At 38.2% G+C, this 19,861-nt stretch overlaps 1 protein-coding gene across 1 annotated transcript in view; it reads left to right on the forward strand.

Moving 5' to 3' along the window:
• Positions 1-19,861, forward strand: part of WDR44 (WD repeat domain 44) — an 83,132-nt gene that overhangs the window by 44,847 nt on the left and 18,424 nt on the right. Inside the window, exons 8-12 of the mRNA XM_041741701.1 lie at positions 497-580; positions 4,095-4,201; positions 4,960-5,111; positions 9,643-9,781; positions 11,005-11,069. Of these exons, the coding sequence (XP_041597635.1) occupies positions 497-580; positions 4,095-4,201; positions 4,960-5,111; positions 9,643-9,781; positions 11,005-11,069 (547 nt within the window). The remainder of the gene's footprint in view (positions 1-496; positions 581-4,094; positions 4,202-4,959; positions 5,112-9,642; positions 9,782-11,004; positions 11,070-19,861) is intronic.

A 19,861-nucleotide genomic window follows, 5' to 3' on the forward strand; every position in this document is an offset into this window, starting at 1 on the left:
TTTTATAAGTAATTGTATTATCTTTGTAGGCTAGAAAATGACTTTACAGTGTGATGATTGACTTTGAGATGTATGTAGATCAAAGAAGTGATTATTCCATAAAAAAAGTGATTATTATGAAAGTAGTTCTTAATAAAGTGTAATACATGATGTGCCTGAAAAGCAAAGAGGAAGTTAATTTGTCATTTCTGTGCAGCATGTTTTGTCCAGCAAGAAGCCTTGTTGGTAGTAGGTTTTCCATAAGTTCCTAAATTGCTTTCGCTTGCATTTTGTACATTATACCATGCTTAAAGATTCTATTCTTTGACCTTTCACTTCTTACAGTCTCAGGATCATTATTAAAATTAAACTTCTATAAAGTATGTTAACATAGTTTTTTTTTTCTTATTCTGAGTACCTGAGTATATAGTAAATATATAGTAAATATACATAGAGATTGTTGAGAGGTGTAGGGGGAAATGGCTTCTTTTAAAATGACTTCTTCCCCCTCTTGTAGTAATGACGCAGCACAGTCAGATGATGAAGAAAAGTTACAATCTCAGACAACAGATACTGATGGTGGAAGGTTAAAACAGAAAACGTGAGTTACAGTACATTCCTTTTCTTTATTTCAAGCTTTTATGTAAAAAATAAGAGAATTGCCATACTATTTTAAGTCTGTGCTCTATCTAGTTTATATGTCCATCTACCACCACCATTTCCTGTTCCCAGGAACAGGAGTTGCTTGAGGCTGTATTGGTGGTCATTTTTATAGCATTTGGCAAATAGTAAATGATCAATAAATTTTGCATCATGCCTGTATTATTTTTCTGATGGTAGGGACCAGAAATGTTAGTAGAACATGATTATTCTTGACGCTGCTTTCAAATCCAACTAAACAATTTTCCATACTACTCCAGTTCATGGTAAATTTCCTTTTCTCAATTTCAGTGACACCTACAGTCTACATAAATTACATTTTACCTTTATTTTATGTTATCTTAATGTGTTTTCTGATTTTTTAAAGATTTTATTTATTTGAGAGAGACAGCACAAGCAGGGGGAGTGGCAGAAGGAGAGGGAGAAGCAGACCCCCATGCTGAGCAGAGTGCCTCACACAGGGCCCTATCCCAGGACCCTGGGATCATGACCTGAGCCAAAGGCAGATGAGTCTAAGGCCCCAAAGCAAATTCTTCACTATAGACTGATCTTTCCTTAGTATGGGAAGTTTATCAAAGAAAGCATTGAGAACTCTCAGAAAAGATTTACCCACAATGCACGTAACAACCCAGGCACCTCTTATATTAATTTTTAAAATGGTTTATCATCTGTGTTTTTTTATTATCAAAACTTATACAAGGATGCCTGGACTGGTTGGAGCATGCAACTCTTGATCTCAGGGTTGTGAGTTTAAGCCCCATCTTAGGTATAAAGATTCCTTTAACAACAAGAACAAAAAAACTAATACAGAAATATGGAAAATTAAAGTCTCCTCATCCAGAAATAACCAATGTTAATAATTAGGTGTATTCTGCCTAGAATTTTTTTCCTCACAAAAGCAGGATTAATACTGTGCCTATAGTTTATTGGCTTGCTTTATTTGCCTTTTTTCAAAAGTAAGCTCCATGTTCAACATGGAGATCAAGAGTCACATGTTCTGACTGAGCTAGCCAGGTGCCTCTATCAGCTGGCTTTTTAAAAATATCTGATTTGTAAAAAAAAAAATCTGATTTGTAATGAACATCTCTTTATATCAGTACCAATAATAAATATATTGTAGCCTTTCTATCAGCCAGAGATATGGGAATTCAGTGCTGCAGATACAATAGTTAGGACAAATGTAGTCCCTGCCTTCCTAGAGCTCCCAGTTAAGTAGGAGAAACATAAATCTAACTACATTTGTAGTAATTGCAATAAAAGAAATGTATGGGGTACTGTGGGAGTAGAAAACAGGAAAATCTGCTCTAAAGAGTCAAGGAGGGGGGAACCTGGCTGGCTCAGTTGGTGAAGCATCTGCCTTCAACTCAGGTCATAATCCCAGGTTCTGGGATCAAGCCCTGTGTGGGGTACTCTTCTTCTTTCTCCCTCTCCCTCTGCTGCTTTCCCTGCTTGTGCTCTTGTGCTTTCTCTCCCCCCACCACTGCCCTCCCTTCTCTCTCTCAAATAAATCATTAAAAAAAAATAGATTTGAGGGCTTTTTTTGAGAAGTAACTGTTTGGACCAAGACCTAAAAGATGAGTAGAAATTAAACATGGGAGGAATGTTCCAGGCAGAAATAACATGGCATTGGCCCCAAGATGACTAAGAGCTTGGTACATTTGAAGAACTGAGGTTTGCCTCATTTATTTTATTGCATTCCATTGTAAGAATATACCGGCACTTATTCATTCCTCTGTTGATGAAAACTCAGTTTTTCTCTACTTTTTATGCCTTTTTTCCCTACTTTTTATGTTTTGTAAATAATGTGGCAGTGAACATCTTTCTATATATGGCTTAGCAACTCTTTCAAATATTATCCTTTAACATCATGAGTTCCATGAATTGGTAAAAATTGCCTCCTGTAAATTTTGTTTTGGTTTTAAATATCATTTATGTACTATGCTTTATTTTTTATGATCTTAATATATGAAATCTGAGACAGATTACTTAAAAAGCAATAAATAAGTCCTGTTTATGGACAGTTGAAATACATACTTGTATTACATTGTGTTTGGGAATACTTCCTGGGAAAGCTCAGCCTAACCGTATTGCATGCAAATACCCAAACTGAAAGAGAAGAGACAAAAGGCCATCATAGGGTACCAAACATTTTATTCTGTAAGTAAATATCCCTTTATAGTTTCTTTCTTTCTTTTTTTAAGATTTTATTTACTTGAGAGGAAGAGATTTAGTGAACCTGAGCAGGGGTGTGGCAGAGGAAGAGGGAAAAGGAGACTCCTGCTGAGCAGGGAACCCAATTCAGGGCTCCATCCCAGGACTCTAGGATCATGACCTGGGCTGAAGGCAGATTCTTAAACGACTGAGTCATTCAGGCGCCCCCTCCTTATAGTTTGCTGCTTTTTTTAAGATTTTATTTTTAAGTAATCTCTATACCCAATATGGGGCTCAAACTCAGAACCTCTAGATCAAGAGTCCACATGTTCTTCTGACTGAGCCAACCAGGCACCCCTATAGTTTTTATATTGGCAAAATGTTTTTTTAAGGATTACTTTTTTATAAGAGTTCTTTATTTATTTTAGGAGGAGAGAGAAAGAGAGCATGAGTGCAAACGGGGGGTGGGGGATAGGGAGAGGGGTAGACACCCTGATGAGCTCAAGAGCCCAGTGTGGGACTCAGTATCATGACCCAAGATCATGACCTGAGCCAAAAGCAAGATTCAGACATTCAACCAACTGAGCCACCCAGGTGTCCCAAGGATTGCTCTTTAAAGTAGTCTTCTCAAAGACATTCTCACTGTAGATTAATAGCTCCACCTCAGACCCTCTAAATCATATGATCTGCAGGTGGGTCTCAGGTTCATGCACTTTAAACACTCCCCTCCCACTCCATCCCTGCCAATTTATTATTCACCATTGAAAACCAATGCTTGAGGGGCACCTGGGTGGCTCAGTCAGTTAAGCATCTGCCTTCGGTTCAGGTCATGATCTCGGGGTTTTGAGATGAAGCCCCTCGTCGGGCTCTGTATTGGGCAAGGAGCCTGCTTGGAATTCTCTCTCCCTCTCTCTGTGCCCATCCCCTACCCCTGCTTGAGCTCGCTCACTTGCTCTCTCCCTCAAAAACAAAGAAAGAAAACAAATACTCTAGAATATATGATACTGTCCATTATAATACACTAATCACAGCTGATGAGATTATTTGTTAGTTGTTGAGCTTTTATAGTTAGTTAATAAATAATTTTGGTTTGGGGGGGGCACCTGGATGGCTCAGTCAGTTAAGAGTCTAACTTCAGCTCAGGTCAGTCTTGGGGTCCTGGGACTGGACAGGGACTGAGCAGACTAAGCGGGGAGTCTGATTCTCCATCTTCCTCTGCCCCTCCCCTACTCATGTCCTCGCTCTCTGTCTCAAATAGGTAATATCTTAAAAATAATTTTGGGTTTTTTTGCATTTTTGCTAAGGACTCAACTGAAGAAGTTCTTAGGAAAATCAGTAAAGAGAGCAAAGCACCTTGCAGAGGAATATGGTGAGCGTGCTGTGAATAAAGTTAAAAGTGTTAGAGATGAAGGTAAGTGAAACAGAACATCACAAATGAATATTTAATTGATTTGTAATCATTCAAATACCTTATAATTTATAAGAAGCATTCTGTTTTATTGAAAGTAAGAAACCTTTTAGCAAACATCTTAGCACTTCAATATATCATGGTACTGTAGGTATCACTTAATTTTATGAGAGGAAGAAAAATAAATTTGTTCATCTTAAACATGAATTTTTACATATTCTATAACTATGACAACCTGAAAGCGATGAGTATTCATTGATCAGTTTGTAAGCTAGTTTTGTAAGGCTGTTTCATTTTTATGAATATTTTCAAAATTAGGAATATATTCTAAATTTGTTCAGAGCTTAACTTCCTATGCCTTTGTGGGAATTATATTCATTTATTTTTTTAATAAGCACTAATACAGTAGTTATTTTGTGCCAGACACTGTTCTAAGCACTTGGACCTGTATTTACTCATTTAACCTTCATAAAAACCTTATGAGGTAAGTACTGTTATTATCTTCATTTTATAGATGAGAAAACCAAGGCACAAAAAGGTCCAGTGCTTTGGCTATGGTCACATAGACAAATAAATGGCAGAGCTGGATTTGGACCCAGACAGTCTGGCACCAGATCCCATGTTCTTAACCAATATGCTATTTGGTGTAATAGATACTGCTTTTCCATTTAATGAATTTTCTTGGTGAAGAGTAGATATGAACATATGATAGCTACGTCTACATTAGCTAGTGATGATTTCTATATTGCTTTTCTCTTCAGTGTTTCATACTGATCAAGATGATCCTTCATCAAGTGATGATGAAGGAATGCCATATACAAGACCAGTCAAATTCAAAGCAGCACATGGTTTCAAAGGACCTTATGATTTTGATCAGATCAAAGTGGTACAAGATCTTAGTGGTGAGCATATGGTAAGCAACCTTTATTTTTTTCAGGATTGACTGTTTTCATTGAGAGAAGTATATTGGCTTCTATAAAGCCAATCTCTTAGGTATATAATTTTGCTAACCTGACTCAAGAAGAGTAAATTAATATTAATAATGATTTAATGCCTAGGTAATGCAGTCTATTTCTGGATTATTCAAGAACTGAAAGGTTTTTTGTTTTGTTTTGTTTTTAATTTTAGTTCATTAACATACAGTACAATATTGGTTTCAGGAATAAGAGTTAAGTGATTCATCACTTACGTACAACACCCAGTGCTCATGACAGCAAGTGCCTTCTTATTACTCATTACCCATCTAGCCTATCCCCCACCCACCTCCCTCCATCAACCTTCAATCTGTTCTCTATTCAAAGTCCTATGGTTTGGGATACCTGGGTGGCTCAGTCAGTTGAGCATCTGACTCTTGATTTCAACTCAGGTCATGATCTCAGGGGTTTTGGGATTGTGTTTGGGCTTTGCACTCAGCAGGGACTCTGCTTGAGATTGTATTTTTCTCTCCCTCAGCCCCTTCCTCCATTCATGTGTGTTCTCTCTCTCTCTCTCTCTCTCTCAAATGAATGGATAAATCCTTAAAAAAAATCTCTTATGCTTTGTTTCCCTCTCCTTTTTCCCCCCCACTTCCCATATGTTCATCTGTTTTGGTTTTTATTTTTATTTTTTTATTTTTTAGTTTTTAGTTTTTTAAATTTATTTATTCATGAGAGACACACACAGAGAGAGAGGTAGGGACACAGGCAGAGGGAGAAGCAGGCTCCATGCAGGGAGCCTGAGCCTGACATGGGACTTGATCCGGGGTCTCCAGGATCACACCCTGGCCTGAAGGCGGCGCTAAACCGCTGAGCCACCAGGGCTGCCCTGTTTTGGTTTTTAAATTCCATGTATGAGTGAAATCATATTGGTATTTGTCTTTCTCAAATTGGCTTAATTTTCCTTAGCATTATACATTCTAGCTCTATCCACGTCATTGCAAATGGCAAGATTTCATGCTTTTTGATCACTGGGTAGTATCCCATTTGTGTGTGTGTGTGTGTGTGTGTGTGTGTGTGTGTGTGTGTATGTGTATATATATATATATGTATATATATATCACATCTTTTTTTAAAAGATTTTATTTATTTATTCATGAGAGACACACAGAGAGAGAGAGAGGCAGAGACACAGGCAGAGGGAGAAGCAGGCTCCTCGCAGGGAGCCCAACGTGGGACCTGATCCCGGGTCTGAAGGTGGCGCTAAACCACTGAACCACCTGGGCTGCCCTATACCACATCTTCTTTATTCATCATTCAGCAGTCAGTGAACATTTGGGATCTCTCTGTAGTTTGGCTATTATTGATAATGCTATAAACATCAGGGTTCATGTACCCCTTTGAATCTCAATTTTTGGATCCTTTGGGTAAATACTTAGTAATGGAATTGCTGGATCATAGGGTAGTTCTATTTTTAGGTTTTTGAGAAACCATTCTCCAGAGTGGCTTCACCAGTTTACATTCCCACCAGCAGTGCAAGAGGGTTCCCTTTCTCTGCATCCTTGCCAACACCTGTTGTTTCTTGTGTTGTTAATTTTAGCCATTCTGACAATTGTGAGGTGGTATGTCATCATGGTTTTGATTTGTATTTCCCTGATAATGAGTGATATTGAGCATCTTATCATGAGTCTGTTATCCACCTGGATATCTTTGTAAAAATGTCTATTCATGTCTTTTGCCCATTTCTTAACTGTGTTATTTGCTTTTTTTGGGTGTTGAGTTTGATAAGTTCTTTATATATTTTGGATACTATCCCTTTATCAGATACTTCATTTGCAAATATCAAGAAGTGAAAGTTTTTGAATTTTTGTAAATTTTATTTATTTGAGAGAGAAAAAGCCTGATCACAGGAAGGGGAGCAGAGAGAGAGAGAGACAGACAAACAAGCAGACTCCCTGCTGAGCCAGGAGCCTGACATGGGGCTTAATCCCAGAACCCTGGGATCATGACTTGAACCTAAGACTCCTAACTGACTGAGCCACCCAGGCATCCCTCAAGAAGTGAAAGTTATTGAATAAGTAAACTCTAGGCCTGTATCATTAAGAAAGCTGTGTAAAGGTACCAAACTTTAAAGCAGTTAAATTTACAGGGTGGTCTGTGTCTTTAGAAGACATTTAAAACGCTTCCTGGGCATATTTTTAAGATATTTTATTTTATTTTATTTTATTTTATTTTATTTTATTTTATTTATTTATTTATTTATTTATTTATTTATTTATTTATTGAGAAAGAGCAAGCAGCGGAAGGAGCAGAATAAAAGGAGAAGCAGACTCTGCTGAGTACTGAGCTCGATGTGGGGCTTGATCTCACTATCCAGTGTCATGACCTGAGCCAAAATAAAGAGTTTTATGCTTAACCAACTGAGCCATCCAGGTGCCCCTCCCTGAGTGTATTTTAAATAATTAACACAAATATTGCAGTAGGTCAGTGTATTTTGTCAGATGGCAGCTAAAACCAGGGAAGACAGGTACATGTTTTCTACCAGAGTTAAAATGTACCACAGTAGTAATAAAGTGCACAAGTGATATTGTAGGTTACCCCTTGAAAATGCTAGGAACACAGGGAAGGTGGTAATAAACTCCTAGATTGGACAGATGATGCTATGAGTTTTTGATCAGGAATCTGTATCTATTTAGATTTTATTTTATTTTATTTATTTTTAAAAATATTTTATTTATTTAGATTTTAAATCCAAAATTTGGCTTAACTAGAAGGAAACAACTGTAAACATATTAGATGGCAGCCAGATTAGAATTTAGACTTTGGTGCTTATGATCTCCACATAAAATATTTGATTCTGATAACTTCCTTGAGGAATTTCCTTGTACTGTTTTGATTCACTTTCATTATTTCCAGTTTTAAGTAAAGTCTCATTTTAGTAGGCTCCCAATAACAAATTTCTTAATATACTGGAATTTTGTGGAAATGAATGTTATTTCAGTAAATGAGCTGTTGCCTCTAACTTGGATAATCTTTTTTTAAGTTTATTTATTTTTAGGTATCTTAATATACTGGAATTTTGTGGAAATGAATGTTATTTCAGTAAATGAGCTGTTGCCTCTAACTTGGATAATCTTTTTTTAAGTTTATTTATTTTTAGGTAATCTCTACACCCAACATAGGGCTCAAACTCATGACCTGGAGACCAAGAGTTGCATGGTCTCCCAAATAAGTAGGCACCCCATAACTTGGATAATCTTTTTGATCTGCATAGATATGTGTTATAATAAAATAGTAGTTTTAACAGTGTTTGTTGTAATAGCATTTGGTTTTTCCAATTTAAGGGTTCACGTTCTTTAATCACCCCACCCCCACCCCCCAACACATACATACTTCCCTGTGTTAGCAGTATCTGGGAATTCTTTTTTTTTAATATTTTATTTATTTGAGAGAGAGCAAGCATGAGTAGGGGGGAGGGGCAGAAGGAGAAGGACAAGCAGACTCTCTGCTGAGCAGGAGCCTGACCTGGGGCTCATCCTAGGACCCGAGGATCACGATCTGAGCTGAAGGCAGGTGTTTGACTGAGCCACCCAGGTGCCCAGTATCTGGGAATTCTAACCATATACTGTGAAACATTGTTTCTAGGGAGAAAAAAAACCAGGATGAGACCACACCATTCCAACACTTTATAAATGCCCAATGCAATGAAAGTCACTGCTAATGTGAACTTCTATTTCCCTCAGCCCTGATCAAGAGTATCAGTGGTATCCTGAGGGCTCTGTCTCCTCTGATGCCACTCCCCCTTATGTTCAGCTAGGAGACTGAGATTTTATTTGTGTTTTTACATGATTTCTGGCCACCTCGGAACTCCATTTCCTTTCATTTGTAGACAAGGCTTGTGCTTTGACCTTGTTAATTTAGATTATGGTAAAATGCTGCTTTCTTATCCTGCCTTTCTCCTAAAAGTTCCTCTTTGTGCTGTTGCATCATTGAACTGTTGGCCTCAGGTCATATCAGAATGTGAGCATTATCTTAGGATGTATAATTTGGAATAATTATTTACTTTGGCTTTAAAATAATGTTTCGACTCTTAGGGGTGCCTGGCTGGCTTAGTCGGTAGAACATGCAACTTTTGATCTCAGGCTTATAAATTCAAGCCTCATATTGAGTGTAGTGATGACTTAATAAAATCTTTTTAAAAAAAGGTTTAGGGGCACCTGGGTGGCTCAGTGGTTGAGCCTCTGCCTTTGGCTCAGGGCTTGATCCAGAGGTCCTGGGACTGAGTCCCCACATCAGGCTCCCTGTGGGGAACCTGCTTCTCCCTCTGCCTATGTCTCTGCCTCTCTCTGTGTGTCTCTCATGAATAAATAAAGTCTTTGAAAAAAAAGTTTAAACTTTTTAATAACTTTTTTTTAATTGGAGTTCGATTTGCCAACATATAGTATAGCATCCAGTGCTCATTCCATCAGATGCCCCCCTCAGTGCCCGTCACCCTTTGTAATAACTTTGAACCTTTCTTTGTTTTCATAGGGAGCTGTGTGGACCATGAAATTTTCTCACTGTGGCCGATTACTTGCCTCAGCTGGACAAGATAACGTAGTGAGAATATGGGCTCTAAAAAATGCTTTTGACTATTTCAACAATATGAGAATGAAATACAATACCGAAGGTATTTTTCATTCACCTGTGGGCTTTAAAACTCTAGAGACATCTGTTATTTTTACATTTTAGGTATAATAATGTCTTTCTCTGGCAACCATTTGCAATAACCACTACTTTTCATAATGGTCACAAACCTAAAAGTAGGACAGAAGTCAACACCAAAAAAAAGCATATAAATCCCATGGAAAATACTACCATAAAGCTTTTGACTTTATCCCTTTTGAAGTGTAGTGCAGAGTTTATTGCATCAGCTGTTGAGAACAAAGTTACTTGGTTTCCCCTGACAACCTTTAGTTCTCCCCTGGCTTAAAATGAAATAACCTAATTAATCTAGAAAAAGAATGAAAATAATAATATCCATCTAATAAGTAAAGAAAGCTAAAGGAGACCCATCTATGAAAAGGAAATGTGATTTGTCACTACATTAGAGGTATATGAAAAAAAGGTTAAATGGCAGAGGGAAACCTCAGAATGTGATACATGTACACGTGATTACAGCTATGTAAACTAGTTCTGTATGTTGATAACTTACCAGGAGAGTTAGAACTGATGGAAATGAGAGTTTTATGTTTATGGGTTCCTTTTCTTATAATTGTTTAACTTCAATAAATTTTGTTCACAAACCTATTCCTTTCACTCCCATCCTCACTCCAGTCAACCAGGGCTGAAACCAAGAAGTTAAGGGATGGGAGAAAGAATAAGTGGCCATGGGCTGGAGTATAGAGTATATTTGAAGCACCAATTTGAGGAGTATAGAAATCTAGGAAGAACCACTAAACTGGCAAATGAGGCCTCATATACTTTAGTGGTCCTGTGGGTATATCTTGCATTGTGTTATACATAATTTAAGATGATAATGGGTTCGCAAAAAGTTAAACTATGTTTACATTTCTTTTATTGCCCTGCCTGGAGCAGAAAGACATTGAGACTTACACCACCCCAGGCCCTTTGTGCCCCTTTATTGTTCATCTTGTTTGTATTCACTATGAATAATGAGGATTTTAAAATATTGTATTACATTGGTGATATGGTTATAAAGATGTTATGATAAAAATGATAACCAATATTTTGATGGCCAAAGAATTAATGCTTCACTTATTTAGAAAATGTGTTTTTTCAGAATGTTACATTATATGACTATTAATTAGGTGTTGCTGTATCATTATTTCTGATTGATGTTTTGTGTAAGTGTGTTTACATACGTTTTTATAATTATTATATTGTTTTTAGGACGTGTGTCCCCATCCCCTTCTCAGGAAAGTCTGAATTCATCAAAGTCTGATACAGATACAGGGGTATGTTCAGTATTTTCTGATTACTATTGTTAAGTGCTATAATTTGATTTGTTTACCATGAAGTACCTTATTGTCTAGCAGCAATTATAGTTACATGAAAGCAGTAAATTAAGATACATTAGAAACAAGAGTTTGTTCTTTTAGAATTGGTAAATGAAAAATTGTGGTATTTAAAAGCTGTCATACAGTGGATGATACTATTCCAGCTACTAAACTGGAATGCAAATTTGAATTAAACAAAATCCCCTCCCCTCAAATCCATGTTACAATTTAAAAAAACATTGGATACTGAATAAGGGGTGATTAAGAAAAGAAAAAAGATATTGAAATATTTTAATTTTTCTATCTTATTGGTTTAATAAATATTTTATGACAGTTTAAGGTAGTTTAAAATATCTTAATGATTTTCATTTGATCTGATAGATGGAAGGTTAAAAATAACCAATGTTAAACCTAAAAAGCAAAATGGAGAATATTTTTCTAAGCTGTTCCCTATGCTCCTTGTGTATTGATCTAGACAAGGGTGATGTAAGCAAAGAACCTAAAATGTTCACCTGCTCAACAGTATTTTCCTGAAATTTCATTGTCTCTATAGTATTTGACATATTCCTCTCAGCTTTCTATGGTTCTGTTATTCCTTGTTCTCTTCCTACACCCTTGCTGTCTCTTTCTTCCACTTAAATGGTGCTGTTTTTCAGGGTTGTATCCTTGCCCATCCTTATTTGACATATTCATTTGTTGCCTCAAGTGAATTGGCTCTACCTTCATAATTCTTGTTTCCTTTGAATAGCTTTATGGGTTTTAAACAAGATATTATTGGGCATGCTACCCTTTTCACATAGCAGTATTTATAGAATCTGTCAGTGTATTCACCAAGCACATCAATTAATAGGTCTAAAATTGAATTCCCTCAACAAATATTTTTTGAGTGCTTGTTACGTGTGCCAGATACTGCTAGATTCTGCAGTCAAATGAGACATAGTCTTTGCCCTCAGAGACTATGCTGACTCATGAAATAGATACATTCACAATTCTAGTATTAGATGGTAATATTCTATAGAAGGTACTACCCAAGTATAGGAGTTATCTTTACAAATCAGAGCATGAGGGAAAATCTTCCTGGAGGCTTTGTTTGTGAGCCAGGAGTTAAGTGTGTGAGAGAAGGAAGAAAGTAAAGCATCACAGTGAACAGCCAGTGGAAAAGCCTGGAGGCTGAAACAGGATGGCATGTTAATGGTGCTACCCGAAGTCCCGTGTTGCTAGAGTAGAGCAGGCATGTGTGAGAGTTGGAGGAGAGGAAGGCAGGATTAGGATTTTAAATGGCCCTTTGTGTTAAACCAAGATATTTGGACTTTGTCCTGCAAGCTATGGGTCGTCCTGCAAGCTACGGGTCGGAGGGAGGAGGGGAGAGGTCCTGAGAGGTTTCAGTCAGGAGCTTAGTTAAAACGTTCAGATTTTTGTTTCAGGAAGAGCATTCTGGTAAACCCTGTAAAGCATCAATTAGATGGGGTCCAGGCTACAGAGAGAGATACCATTTAAAAGGTTATTAACCCAGGAGAGAAGCAAATACTTTATGAAACAGTGGGTCTAGAAACTATAACGATGAGCTAATTTGAGAGATGTAGAAGATGTAGGATCTCTGGCACTTGGTGATGGACTAGCTGGGGTTGTTGGTGAGTAGCCTAGGATTATCCCCAGCTGGCTGGCTTCAGTAACTGGCTTAGATATTAATGGTCACTCATGTAAATATTTATATTACCTACCCACAGCCCTGCTTCTCTCTTTTGAGCCTTCTTTAATGGCATCATTATCCGTAAGTTACGTTTCTAACTCCATCAGAAAATACTCCATTACCTTTTTTTCCTTACTTTTTTAACTCCATCAGAAAATACTCCTTACTTTTTTCCTTACCCACATATCAAATTAGTTATACGTTTCTATCTACTCTGCCTACAAATCCCCATGGAATCTGTCCCCTCATTCTCCATTGTCACTCACATATCTCAGCCCTCAATGTTGATTGAGATGTTTGCTATAGCCTCCTAATTGCTTTTTCTGTCTCTGGTCTCTACCCAATTCATTTTCTATACTACCATTAGCTTTTTTCCCAAAATCCAGATCTGATGCCATTTTGTGGTTTAAAAATTTTTGATGGCTTCTTGTCGCCTACAGAATAAGGCCCTTCCTGATATTGCCTCATTTTACCTTTGTGTGTGTGTGTGTGTGTGTGTGTGTGTGTGTGTGTGTGTATTTTATGATAGTGAATGCAAATTTTTAAAAAGACTTTCTCTATTAGAGAGTGCAAGCATGAGCTGGAGGAGGGGCAGAAGAAGAAGCAGACTCCCCGCTGAGCAGGGAGCCTGATGTGGGGCTCTTTCCCAGGACCCCAGGATCATGGTCTGAAATGAAGGTAGAGGCCCAACCAGCTGAGCCACCCAGGGACCCTGTCATCTTACCTTTTTTTAAGATTTATTTATTCATGAGAGACACAGAGAAAGAGAGAGAGGCAAAGACACAGGCAGAGGGAGAAGCAGGCTCCATACAGGAAGTCCGACGCGGGACTCGATTCCGGGACTCCAGGATCACGCCCTGGGCCGAAGGCAGGCACCCAGGGATCCCCCTCATCTTACCTTTTTAACTCAGTTCTAATTCCCTAGTGCCTGTGCACCCTGCTCACCACACTAGACTTAGGTCTGTCTGTACCCTAACCATTATTTCACTTTCATTGCCTTTGTCTGCTGTTTGCTTTGCCCACAGTGCCCTCCCTGTCCCCTTTTCTCATAGGGCAGAACTCTCTTCATCCTTCAAGATTCAGTTCAAAAAGGAAAAAAAAAGATTCAATTCAAATATCTTATCTTCTCTCATTATTTTCCCTGAGTCAGGCAGGCAAAATTGTTCCTCATTTGTGTTCCAACAAAACGTTACAGATACTTTGACACTGATATCACTACTGTGTGTTCTTTGGCAATTTTTCTCACTGACTAGACTCTGGGCTGATTTAAGGCAAAAATCTGTACTATGGATTTTAGTGCCCTTGGAACCTAACCACATGCCTGACGGTGGTGGGCCTGAATCGGTTTTGAATTCCTGTTTCTGTGCCTTTGTTCCTATCCTCCTTATCTGGATGCCTGTAACCTCCCTTCTTTCTATTCAAAGTTTGCCCTTTCTTCAAGGCTCACTTCCTCTATAAAGCCTTCACTGACTAATGTAGTGGTAAAAAATTTAACCACTTTGCTTTAGAGAGAAGGTTTTGCTTTTATTAGTTTAATTCACCATAAATCTTACAGGCATTGACTACTATTAAAAACAGGAACTATTTATACCATCTTGTATTATACTTATTTCAACAGTCCTACTAACCGATTTTTTAATGTATTTCTAAAAGATTTAATTTATTATTTATTTTAGAGAGATCATGTGAGTTGCAACGGGGGGTGAGGAACAGAGGGAGAGAGAGAATACCAAGCAGGGTCTGTGCTGAGCTTGGAGCCCTATGCAGGTCTCAATCCCATCACCCTGAGATCATGACCTGATTGAGATGAAATCAAGCATTGGAATCTCAACTGACTAAGCCACCCAAAAGCCCCTCTACTGACAGATTTTTTTTAAAGATTTACTTATTTATACATACATACATACATACATATATACACACACACTCAGTGTGTGTGAGTTGAGCTCAGTGGTTGAGCATCTGCCTTTGACTCAAGGCATGGTCCCAGGTCCCAGGATCAAGTCCCATATCGGGCTCCCCACAGGGAGCCTGCCTCTCCCTTTGCCTATGTCTCTGCCTCTCACTGTCTCTCATGAATGAATGAATTAATTTTAAAAAGATTGATTTGACAGAGCACGAGAGAGCACAGCAGGGGGAGTGGCAGGAAGAGGGAGAGGGAGAAACAGTCTCTCTGCTGAGCAGGGACCCCAATGCGGGTCTCAATCCCAGGACCCTGGGACCATGACCTGAGCTGAAGACAGATACTTAACTGGCTGAGTCACCCAGGCACCCCCATATTCTTAACTACATCCATCCACCCTTACCTCATTTCCCCCTCCCCCAAAAAACCTAAGTAATTCCTAAGCTTGTTTGAATACAGGCCTTTTTTTTTTTAAAGATTTATTTATTTGATAGATTGTACACAAGTCTGTGGTGTGGGGAGGGGCAGAGGGAGAGGAAGAAAGAAATTCAAGCAGACTCCATGCCAAGCACAGAGCCTGACTGGGGGCTCAGTCTCACGACCCTGAGACCACAACCTGAGCCAAAACCAAGAGTCAGTCACTCAACCAACTGTGCCACCCAGGTGCCCAAAATACAGGCTTTTAAAATGAGGAGCATAGTATTTCTTTGATACAAAAAGTAGTGACCCCCTGGAGTATTGAGGTTTTTTCCTATAGTAGTTGAGTATCATTTATATCTGTTGTTTTCAGGAAAAGATTAGTGTTTCTTTCACTTCTGTCATTTTGTTAGGGGGTGGTTAGAAGTGGCCTCGATTTCATATGCCTTTGGAGTATGATATCTGATATTATCTTTTATCATAGCACTAGCTACAGTGAGGGGCAGTATATACAGTGTATTCATTGATTTATTTTCCTGATGTGTGTGTTGTTTTTTTCTTTTCTCATGATAGTGATATACTTATCTCTTCTGAACTACATCCTCACTCTTGTTAGCATTCATGTAAAATAGAGTACCTAGAATTACCTGTACTATGGCTGGGCATAGAGAATGACACACCCAAGATCCTTAACCTCTCTTCATTGGTCATGTCAAGCCTAGAATTCTGCCTATTATGCTCTCTCCATTCCTATTGATTTCCAAAAGTAGCTCAGTAAATGTATGGAAGAAAGGAAGAGGATGTGCTGAGTTTGCTCCAGTATGGTAGAGATTTGTAAAATTTCTGCTTGAAACTACAAGTTGTAACTATGCTGTTTATATAGGAATTGGTGCTTTTCTTGGGTTAAATCTATGTTTGGTGTGCTTGATTAGTGGGACATCATTATGGGTGTTACAGCATTTAACTGCTGCTTTGAATTTTTGAGAGAAGATTGTAAGGAGGGAAAAAATTTGCTACTCTCTTAGGTTCTACAGCCAGGATTGCAGCTGGGATCCACGAATAACCTGACAAAAGACAGATTCACAGGAGAAACAGTTCACTATATATGTATATGGAGGCCTTCATAGAAAAATACCGAATACCTAAAGAAGCAGTTAGACCAGGGGCTTATAATATGATTTTAACAAAGGTGGTGGTAAGTTTGTGGAGAGGTGACCAGGCCAGAAGGGAAGGGGTTGGGCCTAAAGCCCAAATTTACTCCCTTAAGGGAGTAAATTGTGACCAGGTAAAAATATTGGGGGAAACTAATGGAGGATAAGGATTATTTAGTAACTATCTCCAGAGGTAAGATGTACTTTCCCCTTCTTGGCAAGGAAGAGATGAAGGGGAGACACCCTCAGAAAGAATTTCTTGCTCTGCTTTCGAGTAGAAGCAGGGAGGGCAGAGACTTTTTCTTGTGTCTGTTCCTTCTCAGTTGCCTCCAGTTCAAAATAATCTTTATGCGAAGGGAATATTTTGGGGTGACATAGTCTGATCTCCTTCAAGATTATTAAAATCTAAAATTTAAATGAAAGGAGTTAGCTATATGGAGGTGAGAGGTAATTTTTGTGAAAGTGTAGATGTGCAGCATTTTATTTAAAAATATGCATTGAAGGGCACCTGGGTGGCTTAGGTTAAACGTGTGGCTCTTGGTTTCGACTCAGGTCATGATCTCAGGGTCATGAGCTCAAGGCCCATATCAGGCCCTGTTCTCAGTGGGGTGTCTGCTTGAGATTCTCTCTCCTTGCCACTCTGCCCTTCCCCCAACCCTGCACACATACACACACGTGTTTCTCTCTCAAATAAATCTTTAAAAAATAAAGTGCATTCAGGAGCTCCTGGGTGGCTCAGTGGGTTAAATGTCTGACTCTTGATTTTGGCTCAGGTAATGATCTCATAGGTGGTGAGATCAGGCTCCATGCTCAGGGGAGTCTACTTGAAGACTTTCCCCCTGACCCTCACCTCATGCATGCCCTCTAAAATAAATAAATTTTAAAAAATATGTCTCTAAAATAAGTAAATCTTTCAAAAATATGCATTGATTTAGATTTGGTTTGGTCAACAACAATTACTACATTTCTACTAGGTGTTAGGCACTGAAGATATAAAGATGCGATGGACAGTTTATGTGAAGGAGCTCTGCATGGGGAAAAACAGGCATCAGTGATGATAATATATATCCAAAGCAGAATTAAATATCATTTTCCCGGGGATCCCTGGGTGGCTCAGTGGTTTCGCGCCTGCCTTCGGCCCAGGGCATGATCCTGGAGCCCCAGGATCGAGTCCCAAGTTGGGCTCCCTGCGTGGGACCTGCTTCTCCCTCTGCCCGTGTCTCTGCCTTTCTCTCTGTGAGTTTCTCATGAATAAATAAATAAAATCTTTAAAATATATATATAATTTTCCCTGGATAACCCCTCCTTTGATAATGTATTTGATGTCAGTTAAAACCCATACCATCTTCTGAGTTAGAAACTGTGATCACTTTTTACTTTTCTCTCCTTCAACGTTTGCTCATTCACCAGATCCTGCCAACTGGATCTCAGAAATGTCTTTGGAAGCTGGCCTTTCATTTCCACTGTTTGTAATCTGGGCCTTTACCTCTTACTTTGAATCATAATAGCTATTCTTCCAGATTCCAGTCTTTCATCCTCATTACTAACAGAATTACTTTCCTATAAAACATACCTGATTTAGTTCCTTTCCTGTTAAAGCACTGCTTTGGGTTCTCTTTTTTTCCCTATAGATTTAAGTCCAGATTCGTTAGTGTGGCTCAGTCTTGCAGAGATCAGCCTGACCTTAGCTTTCATTGTTAGATTCTTTGTTGATTGCATGTATTTACATATGCTGTTCCCATTTGCCTTGCCAATTGGTTTAAGACTCAAGAGTCCTCACTGAAGCATTTCTTGCTGCATCCAGTGTATATTATTCATATGTTCCCTCACTCCCCCCAAGGTATTTTGCTCATATTTCTGTTAAAGGCACTTAGTGTACTACATCAATTTATGTAACGACAGCTAACATTTTATGAGCCCTTACTCTGTGCCAGGGTATTTGAACACAGAATAATATAATCTAACATATTTTAAAAGATTCATTTTAGCTTTTAAATACTGAGACTAGAATATAAGAATGATAAGAATTGTCTTATTTATTTTATCTCAAGTAATTAACACAATAACTGGTAAATAGTAAGTGCTAATAAATATCAAAAGGCTTACAAGTTTTCATAGCAGTCCAACTTTAAAATGATGTTTTTAGATAACCAGATATTTGAATATAGGTTAGATATTAGATGATACAAATGGTATTTATTAGGTGTAATAATGGCATGGTAGTTATATTTAAAAGAGGGCTTATTAGTTAGAAATACATAAAGAATATTTACTGGTAAAATCATTGGTGTTTAGATCTTGCTTTAAGTGCTCCAGCAAAAATAAGCAAATATGTAAACGTGCAAGGATTGATAAAACAAGATGAGTAAAATATTCATAATCATTAAAGCAGGTGATGGATGTGTGGAGTTCATTCTACTATTTATTACATTATTCTACTTCATGTATATTTGAAATGGCTATAATAAAGTTTTATATATATTTATTTAGAGATATAAATATCTCTCTAGATGTAGATATCTGCTTATAGAGAATACATATAGATAAAATATATAACATTTTACTGGTTGAGTCTACCTTTAATAATTCTACCTTTAAAAATCTGTCATGAGGGCAGCCCAGGTGACTCAGCGGTTTAGTGCTGCCTTCAGCCCAGGGTGTGATCCTGGAGACCCAGGATCGAGTCTCACGTTGGGCTCCCTGCATGGAGCCTGCTTCTCCCTCTGCCTGTGTCTCTGCCTCTCTATCTCTCTCTCTCTCTCTTTTTCTCTCTCTGTCTCTCATGAATAAATAAATAAAATCTTTTTTAAAAAATCTGTCATGAAGAAATAATCGGGGGTGCCTGAGTGGCTTAGTCAATTAAGTGTCTGCCTTTGGCTGGGGTCGTGATCCCAGGGTCCTGGGATCCAACCCTGCATAGGGCTTCCTGCTCAGCAAGGCCTCTGCTTCTCCTTCTGCCCCTCCCCCTGCTCATGCTCACTCTTTTTCTCTCAAATAAATAAATCTTTTTTTAAAAAAAAAATAATAATCAGGCTCAAGGATGTAGGTAAAAGGATTTTCATCTTAGTATTCTAACAATAGTTAAAATTTAAACAATTTAAATTTTTAACAGTTGGAAAATAAAAACTATGGTATAATTCTTGAAGTAGAATACTATGGAGTCCTTAGATTATTTTCAAAGACTAATGACATTAAAAATATTCAAAATAAAATGTGAGGTTAAAAAAAATTTCAAAGAAGGGTGCCTGGGTGTCTCAGTCAGTTAAGCGTCTGCCATCGGCTCAGGTCATTAATCTCAGGGTCCTGGGATGGAGCCTCTCATTGGGCTCCCTGAGTCTGCTTCTCTTTTTCCCTCTGCCACTCCCCATGCTTGTGCTCTCTCACTCACTCTCTCTGTCAAATAAATAAAATCTTATTTAAAAAAAAAAGGTTTTTTTCAAAGAAATACACTAAAGTTGGGGCACTTAGCTGGCTCAATCAGTAGAACATGTGACTCTTGATCTCAGGGTTGTGAGTTCAAGCCCCATGTTGGGTGTAGAGATCACTTGAAAATAAGATCTTTGGGGGGAAAAAAGAAATTACTAAATTA

This window comes from Vulpes lagopus, chromosome X (assembly GCF_018345385.1).
Source record: "Vulpes lagopus strain Blue_001 chromosome X, ASM1834538v1, whole genome shotgun sequence".
NCBI lineage: Eukaryota > Metazoa > Chordata > Mammalia > Carnivora > Canidae > Vulpes > Vulpes lagopus.